The sequence below is a fragment of the Lithobates pipiens genome, unplaced genomic scaffold, assembly GCF_037356315.1.
Source record: "Lithobates pipiens isolate NorthernLeopardFrog02 unplaced genomic scaffold, aLitPip1_a1.2 Scaffold_13, whole genome shotgun sequence".
In the NCBI taxonomy this organism is placed as follows: domain Eukaryota; kingdom Metazoa; phylum Chordata; class Amphibia; order Anura; family Ranidae; genus Lithobates; species Lithobates pipiens.
The window spans coordinates 464279278-464290623 of NW_027507718.1; the positions used below are offsets into that span (position 1 = coordinate 464279278).

An 11346-nucleotide genomic window follows, 5' to 3' on the forward strand; every position below is an offset into this window, starting at 1 on the left:
CATTCCCTCATGGAGAAACTCCAATACGGACACCGTGCTCTTGACCTTGAGTTCTCTAGAACTACACCAGGAGTTGAACTTTTTCCAGACTTTCATGTAAATTGCCTGTGTAACTGCCTTCCTGCTAGACAGCAGGGTCTTTACTACTTTATCTGAAAGACCTTTGGCTTTTAATAGGTCCTCCTCAGAAACCAGGCGGTTAGCTGTAGAAGTTCCACCTCTGGATGATTTACTGTCCCCTGGGATAACAAATCTTTTCTGAGTGGTAACCTCCATGGGGGCTTCGAGGCTAGGTTTCGAAGACCCGCGAACCAAGGCCTTTTTGGCCAAAAAGGAGTGACTAGTATTAAGTCTGTCCCTTCTTCCCTGAATTTCCTCAGTACTAGTGGAATTAGAGGAAAGGGGGGAAAGGCGTAGCACAGCTGGTAATGCCAGGGGTGAGCAAATGCATCCAACCCTATTGCTGCATCTCCTTGGTGAAGAGAAAAGAATCTGTCCACCTTTGAGTTCTGCTGGCTGGCAAAAAGGTCTACCTGTGGAACCCCCCAGGCCTCGGAGATCATCAGGAACACTTCCTGATTCAGACTCCATTCTGCCTCTAGCAATTTGCGCCTGCTTAGGAGGTCCGCAAACAAATTCTGAGAGCCCTTCAGTTGCACTGCCGATAGTGAGGCTGTGTTCTGCTTTGCCCAGGCTAACAACAGATTGGCCAGCTCCATCAAGCTCCTGCTTCTGGTTCCCCCTTGCTTCATAATGTAGGTAACCGCTGTTGTGTTGTCTGACAACACCTGGACATGGTGGCCTCTCAAAATTTGCTGAAAGGCCACTAATCCCAGAAAGATCGCCTTCAATTCCCTCCAGTTGGATGATCTTTGAGCTTCCTGTTTGGACCAAACCCCCTGAGATGTCTGACCATCCAGGTGGGCTCCCCAGCCCCAGGCACTTGCGTCCGTAGTAAGGCGCTTGTCCACAGGAAAGGTCCACACCAGGCCCCTTGAGAGGTTTGCCTGGTCTCTCCACCACCAAAGAGCCCTTTTCGTCCCTGACGAAATTTTTAGCTGTCTTTCCAAAGGAACCTGATGGGACCAGCTTGACAGAACCTCCCTCTGAAGGGGTCTGGAATGGAACCTGGCCCATTGAACAGCCGGGATTGCTGCCGTAAGCAGGCCCAGAACTGCCATAGCCGTCCTGACTGAGACTGTCTGGTTGCTCTGTATCCGCTGTACAGCTAGCTGCAACTTTTTCTGTTTCTCCAGCGGCAGGAAAACTTTCTGGAGAATCGAATTTAACGTATACCCCAGAAATTTCATTTCCTGTGAGGGGGTCAGGATTGACTTCTCCAGATTTAGAAGCCATCCCAGGCCCTCGAGGTGAGACTGGGCCCTCTGGAGATTGATTAGGACCTGCTCCCTGGAGTCTGCAAAAAACAAAAGGTCGTCCAAATAAGGGACGACTGGAATCCCCTTCAACTTCAGGGGCTCCAAAGCCTCTGCCATAATCTTCGTAAAGACCCTGGGAGAGGACGAGAGTCCGAATGGCAGAGCCCTGAATTGGAGGTGCCATACCGAACTCCTCACCTTCAATGCCAGGCGCAGGAACTGCTGCGATGCCTGATGAATGGGTATATGAAGGTAGGCATCCCTTAGATCCAGGGATGCCATGAAGCATTCTGGGGTCAACAACTTTGTGATGGAGAAAATTGTAACCATCCTGAAATGTTTGTACCGAATGAACCTGTTCAGAACTTTCAGATTCAGGATTAAACGGTACTTCCCTGAGGGTTTTTTCACCAGAAAAATATGTGAGTAAAAACCCCTGCCCTGCTGGTTTACTGGGACTTGAATCAGAACCTCTTGCTGTATCAGCTCCTGTAACAAAAGCTTCATTGCAGAGGCCTTCTCCTGATCCCTTGGCAATGTTGTCACATAAAACCTGCTCGGGGGTGGTTCTGAAAATTCCAACCTGTACCCCTGATCGACAATACCCTTCATGAACAGATTTGGAGACAGCCTGTCCCATTGTTCGCGAAAAGCTGACAGTCTCCCCCCCACTGGGGAGATATTGTCACTTGCTCTTAGGGGACTGCTCTGGGGGGAGATCTAAAGAGGACTCCACCCTTGCCTTTGCCCTTCTGTGAACCCCATCTGCTCTTGCGATCCTGGTCTTTTTTATGGGACTGCTGAAAAGCACGAAAATTCTTTTTGGCAACCTGCTTTTTCTTAGCCGGAAAAGCCTTCTTTTTATCGGCTGTCCTATCCAGCACAGACTCTAAATCGGGTCCAAAGAGCAAGTCACCCGAGAAGGGGAGACCACACAGTTTGACCTTAGAAGCAGTGTCCCCAGACCATGTTTTCAGCCAAACTGCTCTCCTGGCTGAATTTACAAGAGCCGAAGACCTAGCGGCCAGTTTAACCGATTCTGCTGATGCATCCGCCATATATTTGACTGCATTCAGGATCAGTGGAAAGGACTCTAAGAGATCCTTGCGGGGAGTCCCCGCTTCAATATGGCTCTTCAGCTTCTCTACCCAACATTCCAGATTCCTGGCCACTACCGTAGCTGCCATAGCTGGTTTTAGACTGACTGACGCAGCATCCCAAGCCTTTTTAAGGATGGAGTCAGCTTTTTTGTCCATTGGGTCTTTAAGGATCCCCATATCCTCAAAGGCTAGATCCGTTCGTCTGGATACCTGCGAGAAAGCTGCATCGACTCTGGGTTTTTTGTTCCAAACCTCTGAGTCTTTATCTTCGAAGGGAAACCTTCTTTTGAGAGCTTTAGAGAAGAAAGGGGCTTTTTCTGGGTCCTTCCACTCTTTTCTCACCGAATCTGAGAGGACCCTGTGGACTGGAAAAACTCTCCGTTTTGTTTCGTCCAACCCCTGGTACATTTTGTCATGAACTGACAGTTGTACTTTTTCTTCTTGAATTTCTAGAGTAGTGTAGATTGCTTTAAGAATGTCATCTACTTCCTCTAGTGATAGCTTGTATTTAGAGCCCCTGCTATCTTCTTTCTCTTCCCCCTCCTCAGAATCCCTGAAGGAGATGAGAGTACTACCCCCTTCGTCTCCAGAATCCTCGGTATCCACCTGTCTGGACGACGACGCCCTGGGGCTGGGCGGTAAGTTCTGAGGCTCGGTCTGTGCGGGAGGGTTTTGTATCAGGATGAACCTGACTGAACTCAAGGAGTTTGTCAGTTCTTTAACCGAATAAAACAAATCCTTATATTGCTGGGATGTTTCCTCTTCCACCAATTCTCTGATACAATTTCTGCACATTGCCTTCTGCCATGAATCTCTGAGGGGGGTCTTGCAAGAAGGACATTTTCTCTGACCTGGTCTAGCTTTTCCTAGTGATTTTTCCTGAAACGACATGCAGGTTTAACTCACTAAAAGCTCTCAACAACCAGTTGCTTAACACCAAGCCAGTGCAGAGACCCACCACCAAACAGACCACTAGTGAGACCCCAGAACCAGGCTGCAAAAGGTCAGAGCGAAGTCACCTCTGACCTGCAGCGACAGGCCCCCAAGAGGGGGGAACAGACAAAGACATAGCCCAACAGTGAAGCAGAGGGTGCCAGTGCACCTTACGTACCTGGGCTGGACCGGTGCTAGGGGCGCCTGTCTCTGCCATAGCTGGCTTACACTTCTCCATCGCTTGAGTAAGGCAGCTATCACAAACAGCTCCGTCATTTTTTAAATTTTCCCGGCCGCCGCGTCATCAGGGCCGGCCGGAAGCGGAAGCACACGGTCACCTGACCCGCCCCATGATCCCTGCGTTCCAGGCGCTTGAACCATGGCGCCACGCCCCCTCAGAGCGCCTGCGCGTCACCGTAAACGACGCTGTCGCCGCCCGGGAACCGGCGCCGAAAACGGAGCCACGCCGCTGACCTGCAGCGACCTCTGCCAGCGACAGAGCCCTCCCTGTGCTAAATCAGCGGACACCGGGCACCCGACGCCGGCATTCCGAGGGTCCATACTCCCGTGAGACGGCGAGACCAGGAGCTCCAGGAGTCCTCCCCCACTGGAGATGCTGCTGGGGGTCAAAAGAAGAAACAACCTGTAACGAAAGGTAAGCCTTACTCCCCTGCAGAGAGTGTAGCTCTCCCCTGGTTCAGGCACATGCTTCCTCCAAGGAGGAAACACAATAACTGAAGCCATGGAGGAAGAGGAGGCGTTTTTAAAGTGGGCATGTGTTTCCTAATGACAAGGTGGAGCTACACTCTCCGGGGTTGTCCTGAAAGGCGATTTGAGAAATTCTTCTCAAACGAATACATTTCTAATAGTGCATGTAGTTTTTCTTTGGGAAAATCCATTTATTCCAAAATTGAATGTTAAAAGCAAAATAATTTTTAAGTACTTTCAATTGAAATTCGTCAAGTCAACGAATGTACTGGGAATTTACTAATGCAGGCCATACATGGTCGAATTTCGAACAAATTTTCTTTTCAAAATCAGAAAATTCGTTTTTTTTGTGATCCGATGATGCCACCATTGATTTTCGAAATTCGGCCGACCAAGCCTTCAATTTCACCTCATGTTGCTACAGAAAAGAATTTTCTTGGCTGGGAATCTTCTTTTCTCTCCGTACATTTTCTTTTATCTCCGTACATTTTCTTTTCTTATTACGTTTCTCGCACGATTCTCCCATCATTGATTAGAAAATCGTTCGTTTTTCTAAAAATTTCCAACATGTCCGATTCCTCAAATTTTATTTCCGCACGAAAATCGGCTGTTGCTGCAGCCCACTAATGGTGCGAAATTCATAGATACGATTTTCGAAAGAAAATTATTTCGAAATTCGAACCGTGTATGGCCGGCATAAGGAATTTGTGTTTGAATGTTCATTCAAAATTTTACTTGTGTATGGCCAGCTTTGGTGTAAATGAAAACACATGCCCAATTAAAAAAAAAAAATCCTTAGTTTAATAACATTTCATGTGTTATACCAGAAATATTTCATAAAAAAATAGAACAAATTACAGAACAAATTAAAAAGGATTCAATTAGCACTTTTCATCTTTAGTAACACTTGGGGGTCTATATTTATATCTTTTCACACAAGATTTGCACAACTGTCACAACATTTTTTACTGGATTTACTTGGTAAAATGTGTGAAGACTGAGTGAAATGTGTGTGAATCTTGTGAATTAAAAAATATATATATAATAAAATGTTTTAAATGATTGCTGGTCAAATTGAAAAAAAAAAAAAAAAAAACAATTTGTCTATTTTTAATAATTTTTTCTTAAAATAAAACTCTGACAAAAAACTTTTTGAAGATAATATTGCCAAAAAAGACTTATCCCCCCCCCCCCCAAAAAAAGAAATATGCCTTACATCTGTATCATAACCAATAATAAAGTTATTAGTAGTCCAATTAATACATTAGGATCTGAAAAATGGCTTTGAAGCTTAGCTGGTTAAAATTAGTAGACCTACCTAAATAAGGAAATACCGTTAAGCAATTATAACAGCATATTTTAATAACATTCAGGGTCACTGGATTATAAAATATTTTTTACCTTTCTTTGGATAAACTGTTATTTTACATCCCATCACCATGACGGATATATGTTTTTTTCCATCTGTGTTTTAGGCAATCAGCTAAATGAGAGAGTAGCTTATCACAGACTAGCTGGAATCTATAGTCATCTCAATCAGTGTGAACTGGCTGAACATTTCTACCTGAAGGCCCTGTCCCTCTGCTCTTCCCCTCTGGAGCTGGAGGAAGAAGCCATCTACTACATGAAGGTCTACCTCATCCTTGGAGATATCATATTCTATCACCTTAAGGTAAGGAAGAAACACATCAAAACCAAACCTAATAATGTTAACCTGAATATAGCGTATGGCTGGCACAATCCATTTTAATTTGCTGATTTAAATATACTTTAATATGTAACAGATGAAAAACAAGCTCTGGACTGCCGCACTCTTCAGAAAACCACTTTCTTTTATTGGAAAAATCACATCACAGCTTAACAAACACAGCGAACAAGGAAAAATTGCTGACGTTTCGCACTAGCTATAGTGCTTAATCATAGCTATGATTAAGCACTACAGCTAGTGCAAAACGTCAGCAAGTGCTGTGATGTGATTTTCCAATAAAAGAAAGTGGTTTTCTGAAGAGTGCGGCAGTCCAGAGCTTGTTTTTCATCTATTACTAGTGGTAATATCCAGCACCTGTGGCTTCCCAGCCGTAGAGACAGTTTACAGCCTGCATGTCTGCTCCTGGAGCGGTGAAATCCCTCCTCCTTCATACTTTAACCACTTCCCGCCCGCCCTATAGCCGAATGACGGCCTTAGAGCAGGCGGGTTCCTTCGCCTGGCCGTCCCTGGACGGCCTCGTGTTTACTTCCGCAATGCGCGCCGCCGGGGGCGCGCATCGCGAAAGTTTTGTATTCGCCGTGTCTCCCGGAGACAGGCAAATACAGATCGCCGTGAACGGCCAATCAAAGCGGCCGTTCACAGCGCGATCGCAGCTGCCAATGGGAGATGATCTCATATGTAAACATATGAGATCATCTCCCATTGCCGTGTCTCTCCGTCCTCACACAGAGACAGCGTGTGAGGAGGGAGAGCGATCTGTAAGTGATAAATTGTTACACTGTCAGCCCCAGTGCCATCTGTCAGCCCCAGTGGCATCTGTCAGCCCCAGTGCCAGTGCCATCTGTCAGCCCAGTGCCATCTGTCAGCCCCAGTGCCATCTGTCAGCCCAGTGCCATCTGTCAGCCCCAGTGCCAGTGCCATCTGTCAGCCCAGTGCCATCTGTCAGCCCAGTGCCACCTGCCAGCGCCAGTGCCTGCCGTCAGCCCCAGTGCCGTCAGCCCCAGTGCCGTCAGCCCCAGTGCCACCTGCCAGCCCCAGTGCCATCCGTCAGCCCCAGTGCCATCCGTCAGCCCCAGTGCCGCCAGTGCCGTCAGCCCCAGTGCCACCAGTGCCACCTGCCAGCGCCAGTGTCACCTGCCAGCACCAGTGCCACCTGCCAGCGCCATCCGTCAGCCCCAGTGCCGTCAGCCCCAGTGCCGTCAGTGCCGCCAGTGCCAGTGCCACCTGCCAGCGCCAGTGCCACCTGCCAGCGCCAGTGCCATCCGTCAGCCCCAGTGCCGCCAGTGCCGCCAGTGCCACCTGCCAGTGCCACCTGCCACCACCAGTGCCGCCAGTGCCAGTGCCGCCAGTGCCACCTACCAGTGCCACCTGCCAGTGCCACCTGCCAGCACCAGTGCCACCTGCCAGCACCGTCAGCCCCAGTGCCGTCAGCCCCAGTGCCGCCAGTGCCACGTGCCAGTGCCACCTGCCAGCGCCACCTGCCAGCGCCACCTGCCAGCGCCACCTGCCAGCGCCACCTGCCAGCGCCAGTGCCACCTGCCAGCCCCAGTGCCATCCGTCAGCCCCAGTGCCGTCAGCCCCAGTGCCACCTGCCAGTGCCATCTGCCAGCGCCATTTGCCAGAGCAATTAGCCAGAGCAAATAGCCAGCACCATCTGCCAGTGGCATCTGCCAGTGCCAGCCCCAGTGCCATCTGCCAGCCCCATCTGCCAGCCCCATCCGCCAGCCCCATCTGCCTCCAGTGCCATCTGTTAGTGCCACGTGTCGTCAGTGCCACGTGTTGTCAGTGCCACGTGGGGTCACTTTGTGGGCATTTCCATTGTCCTGGTGCTCCAGGGCCTTCAAAACTGTAATAGGTGGTTGAGAAATAAGATGTGTAATTTATGCTCCTAGAACGTCTGATGGTGCTATTTCAATATTGGGCCTCTGTATGTGGTCAGGCTGTGTAAAAGTCTCACACATTTGGTATCGTAATACTCAGAAGGAGTAGCAGAACGTATTTTGGAGTGTCATTTGTGGTATAAACATGCCATGTGAGAGAAATAACCTATTACATTGAAAATTTTGTGAGAAAAAAAAAAAAAAAATCTTAATTTTGCTAAGAATTGTGGGAAAAAAATGACAACATCAAAAACCTCACCATGCATCTTAGTAAATACCTTGGAATGTCTACTTTCAAAAAAGGGGTCATTTGGGGGGTATTTGTACTTTCCTGACTTGTTCGGGTCGCAAGAAATGAGATAGGCCACCAGTACATCAGGTGTGATCATTTTTGTATGATTCGCACCACAGCTTGTAGACTCTCTAACTTTCACAAAGACCAAATAATATCCACTAATTTGGGTTATTTTTTACCAAAGATATGTAGCAGTATAAATTGTGGCCAAAATTTATGAAAAAAAAATTATAATTTGCAAAATTTTATCACAGAAACAAAGAAATATGCGTTTTTTTTTCAACATTTTCGGTCTTTTTTCATTTATAGCGCAAAAAATAAAAACCCCAGAGGTGATCAAATGCCACCAAAAGAAAGCTCTATTTGTGGGAAAAAAAGGACACAAAATTCATTTGGGTACAGTGTTGCATGACTGAGTAATTGTCATTCAAAGTGTGAGAGCACCAAAAGCTGAAAATTGGTCTGGTCAGGAAGGGTGTTTAAGTGCCCAGTAAGCAAGTGGTTAATATGTATTTAGGTAAACATAGAAGATTGACATTTTAAAAAAGATTTTTTTTTGCACATGACTTGATGTTTGAAGTCAATACAGGATGACTTTGCTGCCCTTTACTCCATTTCACTACTTTAATTAATTAGGACCAGATAGTTCATGGATATTTTTTGGGGTGGGGCTGTAACCCAGGGTGGGTAGGGAAAAAAGTTTTTCATGAAATGTTCTCCTTGCATTTCAGGATCCATATGATGCAGCAGGATACTATCATCTTGCCCTGGCGGCCGCCATGGATTTAGGCAACAAGAAGTCTCAGCTGAAGATTTACACCCAGCTTGCTGTTATCTACCACAATTTCCTGGTAGACAGAGAAAAATCCCTCTACTTTTATCAGAAAGCCAGGACCTTTGCCATAGATCTGAATGTACGAAGGGTTAACATCTCTTCTGTGCAGTATTATCAAAATCCTCCATAAGGGTTGATAAATGGAAAAAAAACAAAGGACCTTATTTAATATCCATATGTAAAAATAAATAATGTGCAGATATCAGTTAACCAGTTAAAAGTCAGCTTACAACAGCCTACAGTGTACAATAAAGAAAGCTGATTTGTAATTGGTTTCCACCAGACTCCTTCAATTTTTCCTTCAAAGGATGCAGCTGCGTTGAATGGCCAGCATTAGAGACACATCAAAAAGTAATGGGAGGTCTTTTCAAAGCAGGTGATCACCATTTTAGACTGTTGTCACCAGAACAGGTTTAACCATTAAAAGATTTTGCCTAACCTCCTGATCCTGTGACAACGCTAACATTTTGGATTTGCCGTCACTGTTTTTGTGACACAGGTCATCAGGACAAGTAGAAAGGGTGAATTGAATACCTAATAAGGACAAAAGCAGCAATAATAACCAGATAGGGGTTTAACCCTTCTCTACCCAAAAACAACTGCTTTATGGCCACTAGATGGAGCTTATGATCAGAGGAAATAAACATATTCAACACATTAATGGGGATTATTCACGAAGCAAGTTTTTTTTGGAAATATATACCTGTGATTTATACCACAGTTCTATAAACCTCAAATATTTGATGTGTAATGCAGTATTGAATATTTTAAAGTGGTTCTGAGGGCAGAAGATTTCTTTACCTTGATGCATTCTATGCATTAAGGTAAAAATCTTCATGTGTGTTTGCCTACCCCCTCTCCCTAAACATTTACCTGACAATCTCGATCCAGTGCTGTCCCTGCTGTCAGCCCCACTCTACTCTCTTCCTGGATTCACAGGCTTGGCCGAGAGCAGCAAGCCAATGGCTCACTTCCTCTAGTCAGTCCCCCCCCCCTTCAGTTAGAAACAAACACAAGGGAACACAGTTAACCCCTTGATCACTCCCTAGTGTTAACCCCTTTCCTGCCAGCGACATTTTTTACAACAATCAGTGCATTTTTATAGCACTGATTGCTGTATAAATGCCAAATGGTCCCAAATGTGTGTCAAAAATGTCCGATGTGTCCGCCATAATGTTGCAGTCCCCATAAAAATCGCAGATCGTGCCCATTACTAGTAAAAAAAATAATAATAATAAAAATGTTAAAAAATCTATCCCCTATTTTGTAGACGCTATAACTTTTGCGCAAATCAATTAATATACTCTTATTGTGTTTTTTTTTTTACCAAAAATTTGTAGAAGAATACATATCGGCCTAAACTGGGAAAAAATTCTAAATAAAAAAAAAATAGGGATATTTATTGTAGCAAAAATTACAAAATATTGTTTTTATCAAAATTATTACTCTTTATTTGTTTATAGCGCAAAAAATAAAAAACGCAGAGATGATCAAATACCACCAAAAGAAAGCTCTATTTGTGGGAAAAAAGAACATCAATTTTGTTTGGGTACAGCGTCGCATGACCACGCAATTGTCAATTAAAACAACACAGTGCCGAATCGCAAAAAATGGCCTGGTCATTCAGCAGCCAAATCTTCCAGGGCTGAAGCAGTTAATTGCTGTGATCTGTTCTAAAATTGGTTGTTTGGTGTGGATTACTGCACATCATTGATCATTACATATATCTAAATAAGCCTTTAAGTCTTATAACTTACAGTGTGAAAATTTTATTTTATATTGTACATTTTTTAAATGAATATTTTATCTTGTATATTTACAGTATCTGATGACCTCTAATTACACGGTATAAAACAAAAATTATGTTCTCGAAAAAAAAATACATTTATTGCAGGACAAATCATTTGTTGAATTGAAAGAGCTACATGTTTGCAATCAAAATGAACATTTTCAATTGTTTTGAAAAGTTTACAAGCCTAGAAACTGATATTTTATATCATTTTATTAATCTTTTAAATGTTATATTTTAGAAAAAATAAAAATACACCCATTCTTCAAATCCATCACTGCATGTGTGCTTGTTGTCATTCTGCCATAATTGCTGGATGCTGTACTGAGTAGTATTTACAGGGCCCTATGTGTTCAGGGACAGGAATTCTGCATTTGGGGCATTCATACCTGAACAGATATAACCCTAAATGTGAGTACCCCTCAGTACAGTGTCTAGCGCCATCCAGCGTTCGCCTATTGCAGCCTGTCATAGATTTTAAAAGACTGCAGTCGGCCGGTCTGTTCACTGAACCTGTGCATGAAACCTTACATGCTTTAGCCCCCGTTCTCACTGAACATGGGCTTGAAATTGTGCGAGTTCAGCTGAACTCACGCGATTTCAAACCCTCATTTCAGTGCAAGTTTGGGGGCAATTTGAAAGACATATGTGCGGGTTGATGCACAGATGTTGATTGAAATCACCCCTGAAGTCACCAAGAGTAGTGCAGGAACTACTTT

General features: G+C 44.9%; 1 protein-coding gene across 2 annotated transcripts in view; it reads left to right on the top strand.

Annotated features, from left to right (window-relative positions):
* The window catches only part of SH3TC1 (SH3 domain and tetratricopeptide repeats 1), a 101035-nt gene extending 90134 nt beyond the window's left edge, over window positions 1–10901 (top strand). For both annotated transcript variants that reach the window (XM_077477848.1, XM_077477847.1), the window contains 2 exons: window positions 5596–5792; window positions 8735–10901. In XM_077477848.1, coding sequence (XP_077333974.1) covers window positions 5596–5792; window positions 8735–8968 — 431 coding nt within the window. In that variant the 3' untranslated portion in view covers window positions 8969–10901. The remainder of the gene's footprint in view (window positions 1–5595; window positions 5793–8734) is intronic.
* Window positions 10902–11346: the final 445 nt, after the last annotated feature.